Source organism: Rhodamnia argentea, chromosome 5 (assembly GCF_020921035.1).
Source record: "Rhodamnia argentea isolate NSW1041297 chromosome 5, ASM2092103v1, whole genome shotgun sequence".
In the NCBI taxonomy this organism is placed as follows: Eukaryota; Viridiplantae; Streptophyta; class Magnoliopsida; order Myrtales; family Myrtaceae; genus Rhodamnia; species Rhodamnia argentea.
In genome coordinates, this window is record NC_063154.1 from 6189725 (window position 1) to 6217512 (window position 27788).

Below are 27788 nucleotides of genomic sequence, written 5' to 3' on the forward strand. Positions count from 1 at the left end.
AGTAAATTACAACTTTAGTTTGAATAAAAGTGTTCGATTACTGTTTAATTGGTAAGGTACATAATGATTAATAATGGATTTTTCAAATGTAGGAAGAATGGGATTCACCCCTCCAAGGGATAACACTAACGGCACAATTATCACTTTCAGGGGTTATCTTAAGGCCTTCGTATGTATTAAAGTTACATAATGTTCAATATAAGTCATAGCTACTCATTCCGCCCGCACGTGCATGAGCCCATCAGATCGGCCACACCAATGTGCCATAAGTCATATCGTCTCTCTATAGGAATGATGCGTTTGGTTCAATTTTCTTAAGGGATTTTGAAGGCCCAGAGCTTCTTAGGAAAATGCTTGCGTCCTTCGGTACCAACAATAAGCTTTCAGCATTTTTTGAATGTTGAAGGCCCCACTATTGAAAATTAGTTAGTTGTCTATTTTGCCCTAAAAAAGCTCCCTGAATATCCAATTTTACCTCTTTGAAAAAGTAAAACCCTAGATATTGTTCATCGCCTTGAGTGAGGACGGTCGGCCAAGGTAGACCTAGCCGCCCGGGTCGTGAGACCTCGGGCCTTGCTACTTGGGTCAAGCGACCTAGGCAACCGTCGCCGGTGGTCGCGCAACCCCGATGGCCTCGGCTAATGCCAGTTGGCACTAGATCTAGTTCGCCGGCCGCCCGAGCCCTTTGACGGCCGACAAAGGGTTTTGATTTTTTTCAATAAAAAAAAATGCAGCCAAAAGCCCTTTGTAATTTTATTTTTATTATTTTTTGCCAAGCACTACTTAATCCAAAATTTCATTTCAAATAATTTTTTACCAAACGTCATTTGCATTTCCCCAATGGAATTTGCATTTGCTCAAAACGCGTTTCCAAAGCCAAGCATGAGCAAATGTCCAAGGCATGGGCTTGCCAGATATTTAATCATAATATGGCTCTAATATGTAACCTCATGAAAGACGGTATGACCCTAGGCTACCATTCTCAATTATCGAAGCTATGGTTTGGATATTATCATGGAAAAAGTGAGCCGATGAAATTATGAATTGATAGATGGAGGATAATAAACAACTAAATACATAATCGCAAGAATTAACATGTTTGGTTCGGATTTCGGCTCGTGAACTAGAAATTATCTATTATAATCCTTTCAGCTGCGTGCAAACCGCTTAAAGTTAAGGCTACTTGCACAGGCTAAAGTTCTTAATCTTACCTGTTTCACGAGGCACGCGGGCTATTCATGAGTCTCCAGATAACCAAATCTCCGCACCAGTGCAGTGCCCTGGGATTTGTAAAAATACTATTAAATGCAATCTCGATAATACTCCTCAATCCATTTTATTTTATTCCGTGTTGCCCCTGGGCATGTGATGGAAGAATGTATTGTAATTCCCTAATCTTTGCACTAATTAAAGTATTATCCAAACTCTCCTGCATTAACTGCCCTGCTCTCTATCATGCTTTTAAAGAGGTCATCTGCTTCTTTGACTGAGTTCGTGTGTTATATTCGTCTCGCAGCTTGGTCGGAATTAATTAATTAGAAAATCTGGAGATTCTAAATGTTAAACATTCTGATTGAGTCGTCAGCAGCAGAGTCGCTGTTGAATAAAGGAATTGTTTACGGATATGCTAAAAATAGAAATCCTTCCTAGTTACTGGCTTAAAAAAATTCAGCCAAGTGTGCATGAAAAGTGAAAAAAGAACTTAAGAATCCGTCCACTAAATATGCAGGAAAAAAGCTTTATTTTTTCTATAGGAATGCAGTAATTTTTGAAGGAATCGAACGCGAGGTGTCCGATAGTGAGTGGCTTTAGATCTGCCGGGATATCACCGCGACAAAAAAAACAACCGTAACCGAGGGATTTCCACGGGCCGGCGACCACCATTGCGGTGGTTGCCGATGATGAGGGTGTCCACCTCAACAATTAAAGTCCGCCAGCAATAGCCCGCTTTTAATTCGTTTTTCCGTTTGATTTTTTTTTTACTCCAATCCTTATTTTTCGTAGTTTTAATTTTTGAGTTGCTTATTTGATAAAAAAAGTACGTTTGTATCTGACTTTCCATGGAAACATTGGGGCCCTCTCTCTTTTTTTCCAAAAACCCTAAATGCAAGTCTGAGAAATCCAAGGCTTGCCTTTGAAGTGAAGCAAGCCAGCCTCATGCTTGCCACCCTTGCGTTATAGCACGAGACTCCAAGTGGTGGTCCTCAAAGGAAAAGGCATGGGATCAATGAAGAAGTAGCATAAAAGAGGGGGAAAAGGACATTTTTGATCTTCCATTGGACTTTAAGTCCTGGAATGCAGTGGGATGTCTTTCAGTCTTTTCTTGTTTAAGACTTGTGCCTTTCACACCGAACGCGCGAAAACTCAAACCGGTTAGGCCGACTGGGTTGGATTTTTGGAGTGGGACTCGGAAAAATCGAGCTTTTTGAACCCGGCGAATCTCGGCTGATTTGATGATGGGATCCATCGTCGTGTGGTCTATGGTGAATCAGGTCCGCACAAGAAATTCCCGCATCAAAAAAGTTCGGACCGGCTTCAAAATACCCGAAAAGAGTCTTGTTAACAAAGTGATGCCGAGGCACTTGTTAATCATACATAACAAGAAAACACAATTTTTCCAATATACCCACCGACATATGACACGAGGAAAACGGTGCATTTTCTTTATTGAAATGGATGTCAGCCGTGTTCGGTTCTAGGTGGTTTTCGGAATGTTGGTCATAAGCCATATAGGCTCTCTTGGGTACTCAGGCATTAATTTTCGTGATCACGGATACATCAATGAGATTTGCATCTTCAAAAATGAGATCGAGGGAGCCTACAGGGAGGCCAGCCAAGCAGGCTGAAACGAGAGACTCGCCATCGCCACCGAGCTCGAGAACCTTCGTTCAATTCAGTCTATGCAAGAATCCCTTGCCCGGACCGTGCCCGTGCGGCAACGGATGCAATCTCTTCTGGCAATTAGGCTTCCAACCGGGCCGCTCGCTCGCTCGCTCTCTCGCTCGTGTTTCCTATGCCCTTTACTCTCGTGTTTCGCTTTTGCACAGGACAATCAAGTTTGCGCCCGCCTCGCTCGAACGAGGGACTCAAGGACCTCGCACACTCACCCAAAAAGAGTAGCACTTCAAGATCACTCTTGCACTCAAGCTTGGGAGAAAGGTATACTGCGCTAGCCAAAGAATTCGAGGATTCAGGATGTTGAAGTTTATTTGTAAAATAAACAAAACAAAAAGTTACATTTTCTAATCCCACATGGGATAGAAAGAAGAGTGCAAGTCTCTTTATTAGTTAGAAGGCTATTATAATCTTTTAAAATATAAAAAAAAAAAAAGGCAAGTGGACTACACCCACTTATTGCTATTATTATTATTATTATTATTATTATCTAATTTCGAATAATGAAAGGTTGCGTCCGTTCGAATTAGCAATTTTGAATATGAAAGGTTGCGTCCGTTCGAATTAGCAAGACTCTTCGGATGGCAATTTTGAATATGAAAGGTTGCGTCCGAGGCACTTGCTAATACGAACACAATTTTTAACAATTTTCATACTCTTCTTTTCATTTTTTAATTTTCTTTTTCTTTTTCCCTCCTTCTCTCCGGTGGCCGATTTCTAGTGAAGGCCGGTCTCACCAGGGCGAGGCGACCTTTGCCTATGGCTAACGAGGGCACCTCTCCCAGCCCTAGCCAGTGGGTGGCCAACGCCTAAGATCGCCTGCCGCAGAGAAGGACGGAAAAAATTGGGAAAAAAAAAAGACATAAAGAAAAGGAAAAAATATATTAAAAAGGGTAAATGACAAAAATGCTCTTGACGAGAGCCCTTCTTTAAAATAATAAGTGTATTTCAGATCTTTACTTAAAGTAATATTTGCTTCATAACCTTTATTTAGAATTTTCCCAAACGTAATATTTTCTCCCCTTCGTAGCTCCGTTCTTTTTTATCCAGCAAGAGAAGAAAAGAATCCTCCTTACGTGCAACAACAAATCAGCCCTCGCCACGTCGCTCAAATTAGACAAGCTGTACTTTCCCTCTGCCACGTCACCTTTCCGGGGTAGAATAGAAGCGCGTCAACGTTTTTCCCAGCGGATGACCGATTTCAGCTTCAAAGCAAAGTCCAGAGCTCAAAAACCTTTTGACTTTGATCCCCGCACCTCCGGAGAGCCGAAGCCGATCTTACCATCGTCCACTCCGATTCTCTTCGTCACCCCCGCCGTTACAATGATCCGATTGCACGCGCTTCTGCTTCTGATCTTGTCGTCCCTCTTGGCCACATGCCGATCGCTCCGGTTCGACCTGCAATCGGGTCATACCAAGTGCATCACCGAGGACATCAAGAGCAATTCCATGACCGTCGGCAAGTACAGCGTTGTGAACCCTAACGAAGGCCATCCCATGCCCGAGTCCCACAAGCTCACCGCCAGGGTAACGCCCCATAAAAGTTCGAACCATTCGTCGACGTCCCCTGTCCGATTGCATGCTCGATCGCGTTGCGAATCCGGTGATTAATTTTTGGTTTACGGGGTCTTGATAGATTTTTTTTTTTATTTGCTTTTTGTGCAGGTGACGTCGACTTATGGGAACAATTATCACTACGCGGACCATGTGGAGTCGGGTCAGTTCGCGTTCACGGCCGCGGAGGCTGGGGATTATATGGCCTGCTTCTGGACCCCAGATCACCGGCCGCCGAACACAGTGACCGTTGATTTTGATTGGAAGACTGGTGTGGCTGCTAAGGACTGGGGCAGTGTTGCCAAGAAAGGCCAAGTTGATGTGAGTTTACTTCCCAGATCTCTTCGCGTGTCATTTCAATACGATGCTGCTCCTGGCCAATGTTAAGTTTGGGTTTTTGGGGCCCCTTAATGGTTACTTTATATTTTGCGGTGAAATTTGATGGAATGGGGGAAGTAATGGCTTGGTCGAGGTAATGTCTTGTTTTGGGTTGTTTTGGTTGGGGGCTTGGTTGTGGTTTGGTAATGTGTTCTGGAGTCAGAGGGATCAATGAAGTTAACCGTGAGCGTGTAGTTGATTGCTGTAATTCTCATTCCTCTGATTTATGTACACCGGGGAACGGGGCATACTGCGCACCTTGTCAAATGAGACCCATTTCTTCAACATAGCCCCTATTGCCGTTCATTGTGATCACCGAAGACTTATGTGGTTTTAGGTGTTGTAATCTTGCAAAAGTTTCTTGGGCTTGCATGTTTCTCCAAGAAAGTCTCTCAAAGGGAAGAGATAGTGTCCATACTTACAATTGTGTGTCAGCTTGCTTGTCCTGGTTGATTTACATATGCTGCAGAGGTAGGAAGAAGCCAGCTGTGGCCTATGGGGAACGCGACCCGTTTGTCATTTGGGATGAAGTAGTGTTTTTCAGCTTATAAGGATTCATGGAACCTGGAGATTAGGTTTCAGGTCAATCAGATGTGCTATGATTCTAGATTTTTCAAATGCTTTGTCATCGAACCACTGGTTCTAGGTTGCACTAGAAGCGTAATTGGATGATCAAGACGTTGTAGCTTCATGCAAGACCTTGGACTTGGTGGAGTTTGAACTGGTCTTTTGAAGGGAAATGCGGCAAGAATAACAGTTTTGATGCGTCACTCAAAGTTTTTGACAAGAATTAATGAGGAGATTGAAAATTCAAAATTGCTTTGGACTTTCTGTAGTCTATGATTTAATCTACAGGATACAATCAAATTCTAAGTTGATGGAAGAAGACATAAGACTTGAACACAGAGCAAGCAAACTCTTTCTGAAGGTTGCCGGACCGTCCTAGGTTTTACGAGGATCACGAAGATTTAATGCATTGAAAGAGAGGCCAGCTGCTTCATACCGACTGAACTCGAACTTTGCATGCTTCCCTCTTTAAAGAAGCAATGATAACGAATGGCATGGGTTAAGGGTGAAAATGGAGGTGAATGTGTGGTAAATACCTTAATTACTGTTGTTGAAGTGCCGAATAGAGATGGGGATGTGAAGGGCTATCGATGTTAGTCTTTATAGGGGAAAAGCAAGAGTCTTATGTCTATCGGAGGAACATATTTCCGATTATCGGAAAACTTGCATTGAAACACTTCCTATCAACCTGCCTCACAAAAGAAATTTCTGTTGACATTGTGTTAGATCCATTTTTTCTACCCTGCCTCAAGCAGGAAATTGCCAATTCTTCTTTTAGTCTTTACCCTTCCACAAGAATATTTAATAATTCCAAATTAACCATTTGTTAGGGGTATTGTCAGGCCATTGAATTGACTTGTGATATTGTAGTTCTAGCTTGAACACTTTTTTTAATTTGTGTGTGGAAAAGAGCCAACAACCATAATCATTGCTTTGATCCGGCGGATGAGAAAAATACTGGCATTAAGATTGATAGACAAAATGAACACAAACATCTGTGTGTATGCGAGGATTATCATTGAAAAAACTGCTAAATAATCCTTAAGCATGACTCATATCCTTCCTTCTGCATCATGTTTTTGTTTTGCCTGTTATTCTGCGGTAATTTCATCCTCTGAAGTCCCGATATAGTGTGGGAATTCTTCCTGAATGGAGACCATTTCATTGTCTTCAAATTGTCCATGGTCCCATCTTTTTTGTTCTTTCCTTGTTGACTTCAAAATTACGAAGGCTGGTTTAACGCTCAAAGTTATTTAATGTGGACAATACCATCTGAGTAGTAATTTAAGGAGGCAGAAACTGTCTACCCTATGTTTGATAATTTGGTCAATACGTTGAGAATCCCTGCTTATGCTTTATTTCTTCATAAAGGCCCCTTACAATTTTTTCGTGCTGAAATACAAGGGTGCGTTTTCAAGGCAGAAGGCATTTTAATTGGACTCTTCATTGGGATTGAAGAGGTCTTCTGTTTTTGCTTAAAGAATGCACTATAATACGTTACCAGAAGGAGTTTTAGCGAGCTTGAGGAAAATGATGGCCTAAAAAAGGAGGTTGAGGAAAAGAATCTTTTAATTGATACTAATAGTTATCATCTGTTCTTGTTCATACGCTATCTAATTCTGGCGATCATTGTCCATTTCTTCATCTTAAGTAATCTGTTGACATATCCAAGTTGTACCCATCCTTTTTTTGTCGTTTGAATATCAGCTCATGGAACTGGAGCTGAAGAAGTTGCATGACACGATCAACTCCATTCATGAGGAGATGTTCTATCTTCGCGACAGGTGTGTGATACCTCCGTTCGCACTTCCATTTTTAAAGTAGTACATAAGATTTCTTTTGGAGTCCTCTTGTAAAGATGTCAACTTCAAGTTTCTTTACTTAATTCTTCAGGGAAGAAGAAATGCAGGAACTCAACCGAGCGACCAACTCCAAAATGGCGTGGCTGAGTTGCCTTTCGCTTTTTGTTTGCTTGTCTGTGGCTGGGTTGCAACTATGGCACCTCAAGACATTTTTCGAGAAAAAGAAGCTCATCTAGATATATCAGGATGACATTTCGCAATTTTTGTTTTGTTTTTTGTTGATCTCTGTATCATACATACATGGAGTTAGACAGTATGTTGAAAAGAGGACCAAACAGGAGACTACATTGCAAAATACGTTTGGAATTCCTGGATAACCTAAACCGGCATCATACTACAAGGGGACTTCATTGTGCCATCCTGTATAATTGTATTCCCAGGTCGGTATTGATGAAAATATTATTGTCCTTCAGTTTGCTGGAATGAACTTTGCTGAACAAGAATGCCTCCTCAGCCTTTAAGTGTCTTGGCACCTATTTCTTTTTTCCTGGTCAGACTTTAGTTTTGCTCCTACTATCATTGATGTCACCATGCAGGAGCCAAGGGCTGCTGTATCTAGCAACTGAGCCGTGATGAGGAGTGACATACTTTCTGTGCATTGAATGAATTAAGCACTACTCGGTTGGATCTAGGTCAAAATCCAATGACCCTGGAGACTACCGTAACATTAATTTTTGCTTAGTCGGTGGACTTCCAGTTCGGATGTTGAGAGAGAGAGAGAGAGAGTTGTGAATGCATGATAATACCGGTGTCTGCAAAACATATTGTGCTTAGCGCGCTATAAGCGTCAGCTAAGCAGCAAGAATTCCAGCATGTGGTGAGGCTGAAGCCGTCCCTGTTCTCTTTTTTCATGCTAGCTATCAGTTGAAAGCACTCGTTCACTGTGTTGTCTCCTTGTTGCGTCCATTAGAATGCATGTGGGCTTCCCAATTCTCCTCCATCTCGACCCTCTTCCTCGCTTCCACTTCTCGTCAGACTAGCTTAGTTCAACAAAAGCTCAGAGCTCGACATTGCTACTGAGGTTTTTCCTCTCTCCACAAGGGAACAATTCCTCAGGAATTCTTACTTTAGAATCATGTACATGGGGAAGTGCCAACTTGTGTGCGCTTTCCTCGCCTTCTGCAATGGGGAACGGGAAAAAGGCAGGCGATTTGGCCGTCGGCCATATCTAACTCAGGAAGATCATTCAAGTGAAAAGCTTAGGATTTTGTCCAAAATAGAACAAGTGAATGGCTTCGGATCAGAGGTCTCTGCAAGTTTCAAATGTTTAGGAATCACCAATGCTGATTAAGCTAATAACATCGATACATCTCAGGACATGGAACTATTGATGGGTGATGGTTCTCACTGTCGCATTGCAAAGAGGTCAAAACCATCGAGAAAAGACACCCAAAAACATCAGTCAGAAGCAGCACTATGGGAAGTGACTCCTGACACTCTAAATGACACAACCTTAAAACAAATCATTCAAAATGTCAAAGTGCAGCAAAATCCATGTCCTAATCTTGAGATTCGGTCGCAACGCAAATCAATTAATACTTTTTTGTCTGCGAAATCATTGTCAGTGTCTGCCTCTTCAGTTCTTATTAAAATGTCTCTGAATTTAATAATGGTGGGGGGGGAAAAACACAATCAAAGATAGCTCACCATGCTTCCCCCATTGGGTCTGATGGCATCCTGGAATCTCTTTTAAAGGCCGCCTCAGCATGCACTTATTTTCGTTCCCTCCAACATGCGGACAAACCAAGATTTGCGTTACTCTTCGGTCTAGATTTTCATTATAGTTTCCCTTTGTCTTCCTTTGATTTTTTGTTCTCTTTCTTAATATTATGTGAGCAGACGCAACAAGATTACAGTCGTCTGGACTACCTTGTTAGATATTGGTTCTCAATGAATCCTCTCCCACTTGTCTCTCGAGTGAGAGCTTCGTTGTTTGCTACTTACTAAACAAGAATCGTTCTGTGGACAGTAGGAAGTCAATTTAGAAGGAGCAGACCAATAAGCAGAGAGTCTCATTGGCAGGATCTTTTGTTCAACTAGAGAAACGAAGCTTTAGTCAACCCGTGAAGAAGTAAAGGGATGGCTTCTTCAATTGTAATAGCAAACCGTCACATAGGGAAAAATTGCCAAAAAAAAATTTACACTCATTGTAATCGTGTCAATTCAGTCCTAAACTTTTTCTTTGGCCAATTGAGCCCTAAAATTTTTGTATTTGTGCCAATTCATTCCATCCTACTGGTGCTGACGTGACAAATTTTTAAGATTTTTTTAATTATTATTTTCTTTGTTTGCCTTTTTTTTCTTTTCTTTTTTTCTTTCTTCTCATTCTTCCTCTAGCCAAGCCGGTGAGATTGAGCCTTAGCATATGTAGGTGACGCCGACCTCGCCGGTGGCCGATCGGCGACTAGCTGGAGGAATAAGGAGAAGAAAAATAAAGAAAGAAAGAAAGAAATGGAAAAAAATTTAAATGCTGTCATGTCATTACGGGGTGGCATCCACGTCAATATTGGATGGATTAAATTAGCATAAATATGAAAGGTTTATGACTCGATTGGCCAAAAAAAAAAAAGTTTATAACTTCTTTGGTGATTCTCCCGTTACATATAAACCTGTTAGAAAGAGTCGGCCTCTGTACGGACTTCTTTTCACTTATCATTTCATCGGATGCATCTTACGTGTTATCAAACGAAAAAAGTTCGTCCAAAAAGTGGTTATAACGCTTTGACTATGTCATCACCGTTAAAATCGAAAGCTACAAGATAGCCCTAAACTACTTGTCATTCATTCGACGGACAAAACCAATCACAAAGCTTACCGTTAAATAAAGACGTAATCTTTCTCGATACCAGCTCAAGGGCGACCTGTTTAACCGAAATTTCAATTGCCAATTAAACGAAGGGTAATAACTTCCCCCATCTTTTTACTTTTACGACATTAAATTTTCAGTTAATATGTACATGTGGCACACACTTCTTTGGCCAAGAAGGCAGAAAACATTATCCCTCTTAATCCCCCCACTATTACACATCAAATCAATCCTTAGGGGAAAAAAAACCAGACTCGTATCTCGGCGCAAAACTCTTGCTTTTTTAGCCTTTCCAGTCACCATGATAATGAGTGCAATTGGAGAAAAGAGCAAAGCTAGCAAAGATATAGGGTAAATCTTAAACCCCTCAATTTACCCGATTGCACTGAAGGCTAAAATTTTTTTTTTTTTTTTTTACAGCTGCCGAACTTTTAAATGATGGCTACCAAAACCGAGGGGTGAAAATCACAGCCTCGCTCGAGCCACGTGTCATGCTGCTGGCCAGTCTTGGAAACTGTTTGTAGGTCCGCTCAATCCGATGTATTGGTCGAAACGCTAAAATGTTCTCATATGATAAAAAGGGCAAGTGGACCTCTGTGATCTGATGCGCATGATGTGGTCCAAATCCTAAGTATGAGTTGAATAGTTTTCTCTTTGGCTCCACTCTTAATCATATTGTCCCCATCACCGCATTCCAACAACATGTTTCCATATCAGATGGAATTTTTCATTTTTCTTTTTTAAAAAAGGACCCATCTTCTCATCCACTTCCACTAATCATGTTGCAGAAAGATGAGGCAAAAGGGTGGCTAAAAGTAATAGTGGATAGACCAATGCCAGAGAGAGAGAGAAAGGTGTGGGTCAAAGAAGGGTCTAGTGAGCTAAAGAAGTTAATCAAAATAATAATCACCAGGGATTTTAACAGAGGTTCAAATGAGGTAAGTAACTCCATGTCATCCTTGAGCTTAGGGGAAGACCCCATCACCCTATAGTTCCAGATAGCTTCATAGATTAATGGGAATGGAAGATTCCTGTTCCTGATGCCACTATTGTCTTCTTCTGTTTAAACAGCAGGGATGGAGAGGGCTTAACTTGAAACGACCGGCTCTTTCTTCATTGAGATGTAAAAACTCAGTTGGGACAAAATGGAAAATTGACTTTTTGTCATTTAGCCACAGTCAATGATTCTCCTACCTCCCTCCTGTCCCACCAACTTCCAGGTCCCTTTGGATCCACTGAAGAGTCCTTAGCTGCATGAATCAAGAAGAAGGGCATACGAGATTAGGACAAAGATGGGATCTTTCATCTCTTTCTTCCACATGAGATGTTCAAAAAGGAATGGAGCTGGGAAATGAATGTGGTGTGCTAGCAGGCTGAGCACATGGAGGTCCAATCCCCATCAGGCAAATATAATTGAATTTGCACAGATGCTGATAACAGGGCTTTAGGCCTTTTCTGTACTTTTTTCCCCCACCTTTCCCCCACCTCATTGACTTCAATAAAGTTCTGTTTTTTTTTTTCCCCTTGGAACAAAAAACGAAAGGCTACGTTAGCCTCAAATGTTTGACATGTAGTAGTCACTGGTCAGTTGGCTCAATAGCAGAGTGAAATCAGAATTTGGCTCATTCCTACCTTTCCCTTTGAAAGGAAACAAAGAAGGTCAGAGACCTCAGAAACTGAAAGCCCATCTCTCTCTCTTCCTTTATTATATGCTGCATCTGCTGCTTCTACTTTGCTCTCGCCACCCTGTCTCGCTGTGAATCGAGCCATGGAAGAGACTGAGGAGTCGAAGGCCAGCAAGAAATGCAGCACCAAGGCAAGAACTTTCAGGAGCCCCTTCACGAACCACCACCACCACCACCATCAACCTCAGCTGTTGCCACACTCCAACAACAATCAGTTCGGGCTCGGAGGACTGTGTAACCGGACCCAGTATTACCAGGCTTATCACCCTGCTCTGCTTCCTCTGCCTCCTCCTCCCCCAACACTTACCCAACTCGCTTCACCTCCATCGCTCTCTCACGGTCGGGGTCGCAACCAGTGCTTGAGTTCGAAGGCCCCGGTGAAGAAGTCCTCTCACAAGTTCAATAGCCCTCCGCCTCTCGCCACATCCTCCGAGACCCAGGTCCCAAATGCCACAGTCGCTCCAGGTAAACGCCAAAAGAAAGAAAAGAATCGGAGACCCACTTGTCTCATTTGCTTTTCTTCGCTTTCTTGTTTCACTCTTCTTGCATGTGTGCTCTGCTTTCAATCTTCACTCTGCCCACATGTTAATGGAAGTTGGTTCCTTTTTTTTTTTTTCACCCTTTGCATGTCATGTTCATGCTTCTTTGTGTTCCAATATTCATTAGTCAAGAAGGCTCTTGTAGGTACTGTTGGCTCTATAAGCAAGGCATGTGCTTGCGGAAAAAAAAAAAACAAGGTCTAGTATCCGAAAATTGAGTAGCTCGTCAAAGGGATCTTTAACATTATCGTGCTTAATGACTGGTTATTTCCCAATGACTAATAGAGACTCAGAATCTTGTTCTTGGTTATGAAAGTGAAGAAGATGAGAAGTTATATGACTCACTATGTTGTCTTTCCGATTAATTGAAACAGCTCCAGAGAGGCAAACCGATGTGGAGGAAGAAAATGGAAGAAGGGTCTTCGGTGTTGTACCACCAGAAGCAATGGCTATTGCCAGGAGACCAGACTCTGGCGGCGTGGACGGCCCGGTCATCCCGCTTCTCGCCAACCATTTCCTAGTCCGATTCGACCAGGCCCAGAGGATTTACCATTACAACGTTGAAATCACCCCGAGCCCCCCAAGGGAAGTTGCTCGGGCGATCAAGCGACAGCTAGTGAAAGAAAACTCGGCCATCCTTTCCGGGGCTCTCCCCGCGTTTGATGGCCGGAAGAATCTCTTCAGCCCGGTGGAGTTTCAGAACGACAGGCTCGACTTCTTCATCAGCCTGCCGATCCCCACGAGCAAGTCGATGCTGCCGTTTAGCGATCCGGAGGGCAAGCGTCCCAAACACAAGCTGTTCCGGATAAACATGAAGCTCGTGTCGAAGCTCCACGGGAAGGGATTGAGCAGCTACTTGAGCAAGGAGGAAGATGACTGGGTTCCGCTTCCTCAGGACTACCTCCACGCTTTGGACGTCGTGCTGCGGGAGAGCCCCGCGGAGAAGTGCATCCCCGTGGGCCGCTCCATGTACTCCAGCTCCACCGGCGGAAGCAAAGAAATCGGGGGAGGAGCCGTTGGAGTTAGGGGATTCTTCCAGAGCCTGCGGCCGACGCAGCAAGGCCTTTCGCTCAACGTTGATTTCTCCGTGACGGCTTTCCATGAGAGCATCGGAGTGATCCCCTTCCTGGAGAGGCGACTCGAGTTTCTTAGAGACCTTTCTCAGAGGAAGACCAGGAGCCTGACTGTTGAAGAAAGGAAGGAAGTCGAGAAGGCTTTGAAGAACATCCGAATCTTCGTTTGTCACAGAGAAACTGTCCAGAGATACCGGGTCTACGGCCTGACCGAGGCGCCGACCGAAAATCTCTGGTTCGTGGACCGGGATGGCGAAAATCTGAAGCTGGTGAGTTACTTCAAGAACCACTATAACTATGACATAGAGTTCAGGTACTTGCCGTGCTTACAGACGAGCAGAAGCAAACCATGTTATCTTCCAATGGAGCTCTGCGTGATTTGCGAGGGCCAGAAGTTTCTTGGGAAGCTTTCCGACGATCAGACGGCTAGAATTCTCAAGATGGGTTGCCAGAGGCCGAAAGAGCGAAAAGCTATCATCAACGGAGTGATGCGAGGGCCTGTTGGTCCAACGAGGTAACTCTGGAGATCTATGGAGTGAACTAGTATTAATCTGTTTTGCCTCAAGGGTTCTATTCAACTGATTTTGAATCTTCATTGCTGAATCGTCTGAGTTGTCTGCTTAATTGACAGCGGCAACCAGGAAAGAGAGTTCAATCTCCAGATTTCAAGAGAGATGACACGAGTAAACGGTCGAATCTTGCAACCTCCGAAACTAAAACTAGGTGAGCATGGCCATATTAGGAATCTAGTTCCGTCTCGCCCAGATCGGCAGTGGAATCTCATGGATAGCCATGTTTTCGAGGGAATTCGGATAGAAAAATGGGGCCTCATAAGCTTCGGCGGAACCCCGGATCAGAAGTCGAGCATTTCGAAGTTCATCATGCAGCTCTCCCAAAGATGCGAACAGCTAGGCATATATCTCTGCAAGAATCCGGTTATCACCCCGCAATTCGAACCGAATCACGTGCTCAACAATGTTGTTCTTCTGGAGTCTAAGCTCAAGAAGATCCAGAAAGCCGCGGATAACAACCTCCGGCTACTCCTATGCGTAATGGAGAAGAAACACAAAGGATATGCAGATCTAAAAAGAATTGCCGAGACGACCATCGGAGTTGTAAGCCAGTGTTGCTTGTACCCCAACCTCGGAAAGTTGAATTCCCAGTTTCTCGCAAACTTGGCACTCAAGATAAATGCCAAAGTAGGAGGATGCACGGTCGCGCTTTACAATTCATTTCCCTCCCAAATCCCGCGGCTTCTCCATCAAAATGAGCCGGTGATATTTATGGGTGCCGACGTGACTCATCCTCACCCGCTTGACGACTCCAGCCCGTCTGTTGCCGCTGTCGTTGGCAGCATCAACTGGCCAGCCGCCAACAGGTATGCATCCAGAATGAGGTCTCAAACCCATAGGCAAGAAATAATCCAGGATCTCGGGGACATGGCGGGGGAATTGCTAGATGATTTCCGACTCGAAGTCAAGGAGCTGCCCAGGAGAATAATCTTCTTTAGGGACGGCGTGAGCGAGACTCAGTTCCACAAAGTCCTTAAAGAGGAGCTGCTCGCCATTAAGAAAGGCTGTGCGCGATTCCCCGGCTACAGGCCGACCATTACATTCGTAGTCGTCCAGAAGAGGCACCACACAAGGCTATTTCCCGACGATGCCGATGTTCCCTCTACCAAAGGCCAGGTCTTTGAGGAGAACATCCCACCAGGGACAGTGGTGGACACAGTAATAACTCATCCGAGGGAGTTTGATTTCTACTTGTGCAGCCACTCGGGAGTAAAAGGAACTAGCCGGCCGGCTCACTACCACGTACTGGTGGACGAGAACGAGTTCACATCCGACGAGCTCCAGAAGCTGGTCTATAACCTGTGCTACACGTTCGCTAGGTGCACAAAGCCAGTGTCGCTGGTGCCCCCAGCTTACTACGCCCATTTGGCTGCTTACAGAGGCAGGCTATACCTCGAGCGATCAGAGATGTCGGGCCACATGAGGAACGGGTCTCAACTGTCCCGAGCCGCTCCTCCGAAAGCCACGCCTCTACCAAAACTCAGCGAAAATGTGAAGAAACTCATGTTCTACTGCTGATCATTGATTTCCTCCCTCCTAGGACAGTTACTTCCGGTGCTTCCGAATCATTACTTAGTTGTCTGGATTAACACAGAGATGTCCAAATATAGCCCCAGCTTATCACCCCTAGATCATACCTTTTTTTCTTCTTTTTTTCTATCTTAACTAGGCTAATTAAATCGTATTAAGGTTAAATGTCGGGTTAGCTTAGATCAACGCAACATGTATAAAGTCCTTAATCCAAGAAAATCTAGTTGCTGCCCATGCTCACAAGTCACAAATGCCTCAAATGCTAGCTAATCTCCTCTCATGTATCTTTTTATCCATAACAAGGCTTCCTTACCCTTTTCTCATTCGCCTTTTCTTTTCTTGTGCTGACTTGATTCTCTAATCGCTGAGCATTCTGACGGATGTGGCTGAAAAGCGAAGTAGTTAAGGCCACTGATGGGCCATTAATGATCAGAACGGGAGGGTGGCCTAGGAGTTAATCGAGACAAAATTCAACAGAGTTGAATCTCCAACTGGGAACCGACTTCTTTTTCTGTAGTATCATTCTGCTGTACGCAACCATTCCTCTTGTCACGACAAAACCAGATTAACTTTCGGGTTTGGCTGGGTTGATTCTTTCTCTATGCTCAAACTTCATACCTAATTCTACTTCATTTGTTTCCCTTTGTTGACAACGACGACGACGACGAGTGGTGTTGATGAGGTTGTAATACCGTCGGTAGAGAATGTGACAAGTTGTACACTTGTACTGAAAAGGAAGCAGAGAGAGAGAGAGAGAGATTCACAAAGAAACGGGTACAAGCTGTACTGAAAAGAACGTGACGAGAGAAAGAAAAGTTCATGTGAATCCTTGCATCAAATCCGAAGAAATTCACCAAAATGGAATTCGAACTTGCTTGGCTCCATGTGATAGAGAGAAAAGAAAAACGGGAGGAGGGCACATACGTTGGCGAGTACATAAGACTAATTTTCCATGCATGCAGTGTCAGAGGAAAGCAGAGGAGTAAAAAAAAAAGAGAAAAGAAAAGACAGAGCGTCGCTGCAGATAGATGGAGATGGGGGGAGAGAGAGAGACAGAGAGAGCAGAAGAAGACTGAGAGGACACTGAAGAAAGGACCCAGCTTTCGAGGGACCCGCCAACGCCAGTGCCGGCCCGAGTGAGTTAACTCGCTGAAGCGGCCCTCCCCCCACTCAGTCCAGTCCCAGTGTGGCAGTGTGCCAACCATTTTCGTACTGAACGAATCTCGAAGTCCACAGTAGTGAGAGAGAGAGAGAGAGAGACAAAAGAAAAGCCAATAAAGATGGGATTTTTGAAGCAAAAGGCTCTGACTTCCCGACTTCTCCTTTTGTCTCTTCATCTCTCTCTCTCTCTCTCTCTAGAGTCCATGTATTTATCATATTCGAGAAATGAACAGCAGAATACTCATCAGACGTCGCTCCCACAGCTTCTTTAAAACGACAGGTAAACAGAACAACTCCATTCAACACGGTAGTCATCTGATGGAGTAAAGGAGGTGTCCTGAAAAAGTTTTCCTCGTTATTCCATTAGGACTTGGTAACTAAATTATTACATTCTCACTTTGTCAAGGAAAGTCACAAGCTTCAAGACGTTGATTAGGAATTTCACGAGAGTAATTAACCTGCTAAATGCAGTAATTTTCTTAATTAGCTACTTATCAAATATCTCGAGGCACTCGTTAACCAAGTTTTCTTTTTTCCCTAAGATGCAATTAGTGTTAAGTTACATGGTATTGAGTCATTTCAAATACCACTAAGTCAAACACGCTCCGAAGTGAATACTTGGTAAATATCACCTTGAAATCTACCATGCGGACACAAATTCATATTGACTTTACGAGTTTAACGGATTCACATATTCGTATATGCACCCTTAATTGCCACCATATGGTGGGTTGCGTGAACTGTTTGGCGAGATCCTAAATCATAGGGGGACTCTTTCAATTTGGGATGACGACACGGTGAATATCTAGACTTTTTAAATTGTTCAATATCGACGCGAACCCTTTTTTTAATGCAATCGAATCGTCGAACTACATACTTCTTTGTTCACCTTGGTCTTTCCATTAAAAAGTATAACAAAGTTATGACATTGTCGTTAGGCGTGGTGACGACACTCTACAAAGGCACTGGTAGGGATAATGTGATGGCACTGGCGGAGCCCAGCGCATGAAAAAGGTGGAGACGACACCGCTCCGAGATGGCTTTTACCCGCCGCACCCTCGCAAATTTTTTATGCAAAAAATATCCATTTCCAAATCCGAATTCCCAACAATCAAAGATATCAAGTCGGGGGATAAGATCGTTGGGATGTTGAGGAAGGAACTGGAGGCGGGATAGAATTTTCCTCTCACTAATCCAGACCTCATCCAAGTAGTTATTTGATCCATCGAGTCGGGATGGGAATCTTTCCTATCAGAAGTTTAACCCCCCCCACCCCCACCCAATAAACGAATTTTTATCTTAGCTTGGCTGGCATCGAAAGAACAGAACAGAAAAGCTTGGCGCTGGTCGTGGTGAAAGGACAGGGGAAAAGTTAAAACGTGAGACAGGACAAGGAGAGGACCACGCTCGCGAGCCTTCCATTAAAATTCATCGTTTAGTTTGCTTATAAAAATGAATGATTTCTAAAATATTTAGATATAAGCTATTATCAATAATGAAAATGTTAATTATTGATTAATTATTTCAGGCAATAAAATCGATCATTTTTTAAAAACCGCAAAATAAGTGGGCTCCTATCCCATGGTTGGGATATCTGACTGAGTTAGTGTCTTTGGGATCACAAGGTCGATCACCCTACTCAAGAGCTCGTGTTGAAAAAAATTCGACAAGGTGATGTGATGCATTGCGGCCTTATCGCAAATGCAATGCGACCCAATACTCATTACACTTGTTAAAATGTTTTGGGTGGTCTCTGATCTGTTTATGCATGATCGTGCTTCAGTGGGTTCGAGCCGGCGTAAGGTCCCGGATTCGAGATTAGATAGGTTTTCGATTGTGTCCGCTGGTTTTGTTTCTTCTTTGCTCCTTATCCTATCTTGGGTCACGGTCAACAGATGACGACAAAGAAGCAATCATATGTTTATTTTGCTGTATTATCTTCCAAATCGGTTTCCAATTGTTCCCCACTTACCTTTAGATACCAAGCCCTTAACCACCAAGCTATTCGACCAAAAAAAAAACCACCAAACTAAGCTCATCTTGTCTCGTAATTTGCAATTGCGTGTCATAAAAGCGATTACGGTCGTCACAAGTGACATCGTGCGATATCGTCTAGACACAATAAACGTGGACAGAGGCGATCTTGGCATTGGCAAAGTTTGAACGTGGAGATCACAAGAATAATTGTGGAGATAAATGTAGAGGTGGGTTGCGATAGTCATTAAGGGTGCATGCGACAGAAATGGATGGAGGTGAAGGTGGTAAGTAAGGCTCTTGATGGACTTCGGTGGCTTTATGGAGGATGGCAAAGAGGAGTCCCTCACAATATTAATTCATGCTCATGACTCAGAACACGACATCTTGTTTTGCCTTGATGATCATGGCTTGGCATGAGCTTTTGGTGCCGGACTCAATTTGTTGCCCGACACTGACCTCGCCAAGGAAAACCGAAGGGGGATCGAGTTCTCTTATTCTCATGAAGGCTTTGGGTATAAACATTCTGCTTGTCATATTTCCTAACGTTAGTGAAATATCAAGTGCATTGGCAGCGCTGAGTTTCCGTCAATTTATCTTTCCATGAACTTCAAATTTGTTTCGACGACAAAAAAAAAAAAAAAAGCAAAGAACTTCAAATTTGTTTATTAGTAAATAGTAAATACCCCTCTCTCTACCCCCAAGCAAGGAAAAAACAAATGAGATTCCTTGTGCGTGGCGATGGAACCCAACATCGCATCCCTTCCCATCCCATCCCATCCCATCCGCCCGCAATACAAACCGCCCGTCGAGCACGACAACCCTTTTTTTTTGGAGCATCCGCCTGTCTCATCAATCCCCATCCAATTCCTTTTGTTTTTTATTCATTTATTTATTTCAGCCATTCCTCTTTTTTTTTTTTTTTTGGTGAAATTTCAGCCACTCTCCATTCACATGGATTTCCACTGTTTTTTCACCAGTACCTGTCTGTACAAAGCATCCTGGATAGTACCCGATGCCCGAAAACCAGATTGGACCAACAAAAATACAGATCCGGAAATCGATTCACATTCAAATCGGTCCAAGAACTCATTCGAAATTTTGGGAACCGATTAGAACCGAACCGATTCTCGATTCTAAGTACCTAAGAACCGGACCCTTTTTTAAACTAATTTTTAGCAAACTGTTAGAAAGAAAAAAAAAAAAAAACACCCTAGTCTCGCTTGCCTCGCTACTCTGTTTTTAGTAGATTGTAATTCTTATTGCTTATACTAGGAATTGTTACTTTTAGTGGATAGTGAGTTTTATTATTCATTGTGTACTTATAATCGTTTCATTGCTACTCATATTATTTTACTGAAAAAATGAAATAAAAAAACAGGTTCTTGAGTAGATCTTGAAACCGAATCGAAAAAATAGGATAGGTCTCAAAACAGGTTTTAGGACAAACAGGACAGGTTCCAGTTACCAAAAATTTGAAACCGATTATAACAGGTCGATTTCGAAGTCTAAATCCGAAACCTATCCACCCGGCCATGCTCACCCCTAGAGAGAAGTGTCAAAAAAGCCATACACCTATTGCATTAGTGCAAATTTAGTCCTAAACCTTTTTTTGTGCCAATTCAATCCTAAGCCTTTCGCATTGATGCTATCAAAAAATATTTAAAAATGTCCATGCCAGCATCGGACTTGCCACGTAGGATAATCAACGTCCATGCCATTGGTTTTCGGCCAAAATTTGGCGAATTGACGCACTTGGCGTAAATACAAAAAAAATTGGATTAAATTGACACATGCAAAAGGCTTAGGACTGAATTAGCACCAAAAAAAAGTTTATGACTAAATTGGCACCAATGAAAAAATTTTAAGACTGAATTGATACCAAAAGAAGATTTAGGACTGAATTGACATTAATACAATAGGTGTATGACTTTTTTGACACTTCTCCCCCTACCCCTAATACGCATCGTGCACTGTGTGGGGTGTACTGACCCAGTGTCCCGTCCTGACTTTTATCGGATTCGCTCACAGAAACATCCCAAGGCCCAGCTTCTGCATAAAAAGCCGTAACCTTCCTGGCTCAAGCGACAGTCCCACCCGGCGTTGGCTATGGGAATGTCATGCTCAAGCTTATCCGAATCAAATGATCATCTTACAAGCTATCGCTAATAAAAGCTACAAACATTGTATTCATCGGATCACCATAGCTATTCCATCTATTCAAAGACATGAGCTTTACCCTAGGCAGTCAGCGGGTGGGCTGAGGGGTTGGTCCATAGATGAGATCTGAGGATCAAACCCATAGATTAAGCCAGGAACAAAGTAAAGCAATGCCAGAACTTCGAATTGATTTCTCCTAGAATTGTGAGGCGGATTCCAAGTTCACTCAGGTGCTCTTTACCGAGGCAAAAGTAGCTAGACTATAAAAAAGGCAGAGACGAATATGCTGACGGCTCTAACAAACCTACACTGGAATTTAGAGTGTAGAAGCACAAGGTATTGCCGCTCTAAAGTCTTCATTCACCTGTTGTGTGGAAAATCATCTCCAGTAACTCTCTGTGGCACCATTTCTTAACCATACATGTACTTTGTACTTAGCCCTAAAGGAAAACTGAAGTAAAGACCATTTGACAAGAAAATCCAAGCCCAGTAACATAGTATCTTCCACATAAAACATCAGCAGACTGTGTCAGCTGCCTCTTTTTTTTGTTCCATCCTCCACTCATTAGATTGAAGATTATCCACAAAGAATAAGAGTCTTACCTAGACAGTTTTAATTTTGAATCAGAGTATGGGCTCCTGTAGGGTCAATTCGGCAGGAAGTTGAAGCAACTCCCTGATTCCCTCACAGACCTGCACGATAACCATCTAGCTACTTCACTCCAGCCAAATGAAGTGACAATCATAAGGAGAATTCAAAAACATTTAACATCCAATCACTCTAGTGAGTGTCGATCTTGACTCTATGTATGGACAAGTCTAAACTTGTCATATCAAGAAGCAAGCAAATCGAGTCATTATTGCAACGCATTAGTTCGGAGATAAGTGTTCCCCAAGCAGGGGAGTCCAGTGTAAGGATGATAAGCTCTGCACAACCTAAGAACAGTATAATACATGGCATTTTTATTCTCTTCGGCAAAAAGAAAAGGAAAGGAAGTTTGCAGATACAGGAACCCCCAGTATCGTCTGGGTACTCCTAGCATTGTGTACTGTCCAAGTTTATATGCTCTAAGAGGACCAACTTTCAGCTGGAGACAATGTACAAGCATATTCAATCTGTTAAACAAAAACGCAAAAGCATAAGCAAAACTTCTCATCACACATACCATCTTTATCTGTGCCTTAATTGATGCAATCTGATGAGTGTACTCTTCTATTTGCCTGCAAGATCAGACAGAATGAGCTGTGGGAGTAAGGAAAGGAGATAAGAAAGAGAAGTCCCTATCTCCAGTGTGGCAGTTATACATAGACTTTTGAAATCGCATCAGTTAAAGTGCATACCTGGCTAACTTCTCTTCCTTTAGTAATATGTAATTCAGAGCTTCGGACCATGAAAACTCCACATGAAACCCTAGTCCAACATCTACACAAATGCGTTGTGTATCTGGCCTGAAAACATATAGCGCTCCTGAATTAACCCTCAAAAAGCAACCAAAAACCAGGAAATTAAATCAGCATCAGAGGAACAGACTCTACACTGCCTATTTTCACATGACCGGTACTCAGTTTCATGCATTTTTCACCCAATCCAAATACAGTTACATGAGAACTAAAGCAAAACAAGTTTAGTGTCCTGGTACTAATTGTAATGTAACTGAAGCCTCAGCACCACTTGTGCGAGCACCCTCTATGCACAAAACTTACCGTCATTTACATTAAAGAAAAAAAGAATAAGCATATCTATGAATATGTCGCTGCTCATCAAGCAGGAACTTCACCGAAAAGCATCACAAGGTGGCATAAGCCAAGACTTGTCTCCTACCAGCATTACGAGGTAGAATATGCAAAGGTTGCAGGGAATAAACATAGAGAGAGGACTTACACCTCTGCCTGCATGTACACCTCAGAACCAAGGTTGACCAATGTCTTGAGACTAGTTACGCTATTCTTCTGAAGATTCTCAATGTGTTTTCGTAAATCTGAGCTAAAAATAATACAATGTCAAGAAAATCAAAAGACTGTCAAAGCTTAAAGTTGCAAATTCAAACTGGGGAATGCTCCTGAAACACTGCTAAAGAAAGGAGTTAATCAAAATTGTAAGTAAATCAAGTGCGTATGACAATTGATTATTCCTCATGATACGTAAACAAATCATTCCATATAAGGTACAGGACTCCATTTACTTAAAAAGGGATACAAAGTCTTCTGTTGCTCGAAAACCTTATCCCTGTATAAAACAAGGGCCAAATCAGCCACACATCAGCTAAATAATTTCACTAAACCATTGCTCAGCTTAATTATGCATGGCACAATCTTCTGTTAGAAGAGGCCCTCTCTAGACAAATTACTCATAAACCACAACCCAGATAAATCTAATAAAATTAAGCCAAAATAAACCTTTTCAGATTCCTGAAAAGGAGGTACGCAGGGATTCGAGTCCAACTTCCAGATGATATATGACGACTCAACATACATGTCACAGTCATCCATGCTTACATGAGCCTCAAAAACAGAATCTTCTATTCATGAGACGAGTGTACAGAAAACTTATATGGTTTGCAATGCATAAATGTAGGGGAGTGTTTGTTGTTTGGCCAGAATTAAGAGGTTGAGGATCCAGCTTCTATCGCTTCAGAAAATATTGCCATCAATCTATCGAGTCCTTGGCATCTCACATCACTTTCCCCTCACAGTAAATCCTGATTTTTCGCCTCTGAACTCATAGATAAATGTCTTTCTCAACATACTAAAGATAACACTTTTCCGCATGCTAATCAAAGAAGAAACTGCTAAGTAGAAGAAAAGATACCTCTCGGATATGGCATGAACAAGATCTGGTTTCAGACGTCGATCAACAAACTCCTCAAATTTATGTAATTTATCTTGGCGGTAGTTGTCCATTTGAGTCCTACACTCACGCAAATGAAACACGAGTAGAGGAAGGGGAGAAGTTCCTGCAAGGAAGAGTGAGGAAATATCAATTTGAAAAAAAATGCAGAAATCTCCTTCAAATAGAAAAAGATGGTACGAAGCATTTTAGGGAAACCAGCGCTCAGATCTTTCTATAGCCACTTAGAAACGTCATCTGGTGATCTAACTCCCGAGACAGCGCAAAGCTTTTTCACGTGCTTTTATTGTCAAAGTCATGCTTGGTTCTATTTCCCCACAATAAGTTGAAGGTAAAGTATTGTCTTTCAGATCAACTTTTGAAATCCAAGTAGCTAAAAAATTCCACAAATTCTCATGGCTTTTTGGGTGCTATGCCTGCTCTAACACGACAAAAAGTACTCAGAGAAAATCTAAAACCCAGCCGTCAGATCTCCATTTGAAATTCACTCACAAAAATCATCCTCAGAAAACATGCACATCAAAATCTAAGAATGCAACTGATTCACCCAGCTTTAGTCCCGAGACAATCGAGACGATATTCAGGAGCCCAATAAAATTTTCTCTGAATGAATACACCACGTCCGAATATTAGAACCCCAGATCACCAGATCCCTCTCTCAAGTCCCCCAAACAAACAAAATGGGCGGCACTTCAAAGAGGCATCAGCCAACCTTGCTCGACCGCCACAGCACTCTCGTTCGAGCCAAAGATTTCCACAGTTCCAATGTCATGCCCGCGGTCAACAAATTTCCACGACAAGGTCGGCTCGCAATGAAATCCTAAACACGATCTTAGGAAGAAACGAACGGAAGGAGGGTTTACTGCGCACGGAACGTAGCGGGCAGCGCACTGAACCATCGATCACGCTCTCGAACGATATAGAGAGAAAGAGAGAGAGATTACCGAATGAGAAATCAGGGCGTAGAGCAGCTGCGCAGCGCTTCGTTGGTCTGTTTCTGCCGAACGCTGAGATGAGAAAGGGCGCGAAGAGAGAGAGACACACACGGAGAGAGTCAGTTCACCTTTTGTACTGGAGAAAGGACAGAAAGACCGTGAAAATGACTTCAATGCCCTTGCTGTACAAAGATCCGCTCCCCGTTTCTTGTTGGGCCACTTTGTGTGTTTTTACTTTTTTGGCCCTTGGAACTGAATAATAGGCATTCTTATCCATTTGGGTCAAAATTAACCCTTTCATAGGCTAAATGCTATAAAAGAAACTCTAATATCAATTCTATCCTAACCATCTTTTTGTCTCATAAAAGATGTCAACTCTTGATCCAAGAAAAACAACTCTATCCTAAATTTCTTTCCGTCTGGTAAAAAATCACCAACTTTACGTGCATTCTCAATTATTGTTTGAACTTTTTTTTTTGGTCTCATAAAAAACGACTAACTTTTCCTTGAATCTCGTATCTATTTTCGTTAATCCTTTGTCCAAAATCACCCTTAGTGATGTGGCATTTTCACGCCATTACTTTAGTTTTTTTTCCCAAGGTTCATGTCCAATAAAACCATTTGAAGATGAATTTCCTTGTCAATCCAAACAACGTCTTATTGAATCTGAAATTTAGGTAAAAATTGAAGAAATTAGGGTTGGCTTTCTTCAACCTCTATCACTCTTAAGAGAGTCTTCTTTTTTTTATCTTGCTTGGGGATCCATCTCTCTTCGATTTTGTGCCCATTCTCCAAATCTCTAGTGATCGGGAGTCTACCATATCTTGCGAACGAAGAGTTCGCTTGAATAGCTCACACTCTAAAGTTTTCCGTCCCTCAATTGTCAATAGAAAGTTAGGTGAAGTAGTCATGATAAAAAGTCAAGACATAATTACAATTATTATATCCTATGTTTTGTTGCTGTCCAATACAAAATAAGGTCATATATAAGAGGGATACAGCTCCTTCCACCCACAGCCGTCTACCAAGCTCCATCTCGTTGCCACCGATGAGAATCATCGTTGTGATGAGCTCGAGTCAATGTCGACCACGGAGGAGCTCCATGGCCATGTCTAGAGCTCCTCCATGGCCGAGCTCGATTGGACCTCAACCACGGAGGAGCTTGACTCAACCTCGGCCACCATGGCTAGATTTGGAGCTACACTGTCGGCGTTCAATTCGGCAATGGAGGCGAAGGACGACAAGGAGAGTGAGGTAAGACTTGCCGGCGGAGAGCGATTGCATTACATTAAATCCATTATTGGTATTCTGTGTATCCTCTAAATATTATGAAAGACATTTGAAATCTTATCTTGATCCCTCCGACCTATTTCAACCTTATACTATCCGATAAAGAAAGTTCATATGACAAGATGCAATCCAAACATTTGAAAAGTGCAATCGAGTTTTAAACATTCTGAATCAAATGCAATTGCCACTTACCAATCGATTTCATTTCAACGAGACTTCGCTTTCGTACCATTAGGGCAACCATAAACATGTTCATTTTGTTGGAAATGCATCCATTTTACATATAGATTTATCCGTAGATTTGTTCGTGAAAATCGACAAATTTTCCTTTCGAATGCATCTGAGTCGAGGTGCGTGAAAATTTACTCTTCTAGAAGAGCCTATTTGATTTTCAAAACGATGGGCATATTTTACGTGCATTAGGAGTTTATGACTCTTCAAATCAAGTTACATCATCATAAGAAGAAGAGTTCAAACCCGGTAATAGTAATAATAGGAATGTTTAATTAATTAATTAATTAATTAATTAGATTAATCACTTATATAATAGTGATCTCCCTCCTTCCATCTCTATCTGTTTGAAACATCCACAAAGACCACGATCTCCTAGCTCTCGGCCATGGCGACGCCACCACCCCCACCCCCGGCGGCTGACTTCTGCACCGTGATCTCCGAATCGCGACGCATACTCAAGGCCCACTCCCGCCACTTCCTCGCCCTCTCCGTGCTCTTCCTCCTCCCTATCTCCTTCTCCCTCGCCGTCTACCCCACTCTCCAGCGCCTCCTCCTCGACTCCTCCTCCTCCTCGAACCCTTATCACGCCCAGACCCTCCTCAGGCACTCCCTCCTCCTCCTCAATCAACCGCCGCAACAGCAACGGAGCGGCGTCGACCCGAGGAGCGTGCTCCTCAGCGTCGGGTACACCTCCTTCCTCACGCTTCTGTCTATCTTCGCCGCGGGCTCCATCACCTACAGCGTCGTCCAGGGGTTCTACGGCCGGCCGGTCAAGCTCCTCTCGGCGATCAAGTCCATAGGAACATCCTTCTTCCCTCTCTTATCTACGCTTATCTGCACCCAAGCTATCACCTCCTCGATGGTAATCGTTTCTGGAATCTTAGGGATCTTAATCCTCAAAGGGGCTGAACTTGTTGTCGGTCATGAAATCAGTTATTCCTCGACCTTCTTTCTCGGATTAGTAGCGTCGATCGTGGTGGTTCTAGTGTTGGTATTGGCGTATTTGCAAGTGCAGTGGGTTTTGGCGAACGTGATCGTGGTGGCTGAATCGGGCTACTGGTTCCTTCCGCTGAGGCGGAGCGCTTACTTGGTGAAGGGAATGAGAAGCGTGGCATTGTCGGTGACGCTGTTCTTCGGAATTCTGTCGGGGATTCTGGTGTGGACTAGTACTCTGTCGACTTCCGAGTCAGTGATTGATGGGAATGAATGGAAACGCTGGCATTTCGTGGTCCAAATCGTGGCGACGTCGAGCTCCCTCATGATGCTGATGCTGCTCAGTCTGGCCGCGAACGTTGTGCTGTACATGTATTGCAAGGCTATGCACGGGGAGCTGGCCATGGAGATTGCCGAGGAGTTCGCCAGGGACTATGTCAGCCTGCCCTTCGATGAAGGGAAGGTCCCTCACGTGGTTTCCGTCGCGTATGCTTGATCGATTTGCGATCGGGTGAGGGGCACTCTCATTTGACTCCGGTAGTTGTAAGATTGCTTTCCTTTGCAACTCTGTTTCATTGAAATGCAGTGTAGCTCGACACATTGCTCCATAAGCATGCGGCCTCTAGGTGTTAGATTTTGTTTGTACAATCAGAGGCCATGTATATTGTACAAGCAACTATGCAGCAAATGAATTTGCACCAGTTAGAATCTGATCGGATCCGGTGCAATCATTGTAATGACGGGTAATAAAGGTTTCGCAATTCGGAGTCCGCATTCGGAGTGAAACATGGT

At 43.0% G+C, this 27788-nt stretch overlaps 4 protein-coding genes across 7 annotated transcripts; 3 read left to right on the plus strand and 1 right to left on the minus strand.

The window, feature by feature from the left end:
- The first annotated feature begins 4071 nt into the window (after nt 1-4071).
- LOC115752613 (transmembrane emp24 domain-containing protein p24delta9-like) lies at nt 4072-7668 on the plus strand. The gene is made up of 4 exons (XM_030690891.1): nt 4072-4422; nt 4561-4770; nt 7102-7178; nt 7288-7668. The coding sequence occupies exons 1-4, from the start codon at nt 4087-4089 to the stop codon at nt 7430-7432; spliced, it is 768 nt and encodes a 255-aa protein (XP_030546751.1). The 5' UTR covers nt 4072-4086; the 3' UTR covers nt 7433-7668.
- Nucleotides 7669-11565: 3897 nt separating this feature from the next.
- On the plus strand, nt 11566-15693 carry LOC115752559 (protein argonaute 7). The gene is made up of 3 exons (XM_030690808.2): nt 11566-12212; nt 12661-13873; nt 13991-15693. Exons 1-3 carry the CDS (start codon nt 11831-11833, stop codon nt 15447-15449), a joined length of 3054 nt encoding a protein of 1017 aa, XP_030546668.1. The 5' UTR covers nt 11566-11830; the 3' UTR covers nt 15450-15693.
- Nucleotides 15694-21100: 5407 nt separating this feature from the next.
- On the minus strand, nt 21101-24655 carry LOC115753953 (protein UXT homolog). Of its 4 annotated transcripts, none has more exons than XM_048279506.1 (7): nt 24549-24655; nt 23566-23710; nt 22954-22983; nt 22639-22740; nt 22098-22205; nt 21923-21977; nt 21101-21449 (listed from the first exon to the last, which is right to left on the minus strand). In XM_048279506.1, exons 2-7 carry the CDS (start codon nt 23655-23657, stop codon nt 21381-21383), a joined length of 456 nt encoding a protein of 151 aa, XP_048135463.1. In that variant the 5' UTR covers nt 23658-23710; nt 24549-24655; the 3' UTR covers nt 21101-21380. The 4 variants fall into 4 exon arrangements, with proteins under 4 accessions (XP_048135463.1, XP_048135466.1, XP_048135464.1 ...); XM_048279509.1 differs by having other exon boundaries at nt 22944-22983; nt 23566-23664; nt 24549-24633; XM_048279507.1 differs by having other exon boundaries at nt 23566-23664; nt 24549-24630.
- Nucleotides 24656-26380: 1725 nt separating this feature from the next.
- On the plus strand, nt 26381-27762 carry LOC115753532. Its single transcript, XM_030692176.2, has 2 exons — nt 26381-27577; nt 27609-27762. Exon 1 carries the CDS (start codon nt 26449-26451, stop codon nt 27490-27492), a length of 1044 nt encoding a protein of 347 aa, XP_030548036.1. The 5' UTR covers nt 26381-26448; the 3' UTR covers nt 27493-27577; nt 27609-27762.
- Nucleotides 27763-27788: the final 26 nt, after the last annotated feature.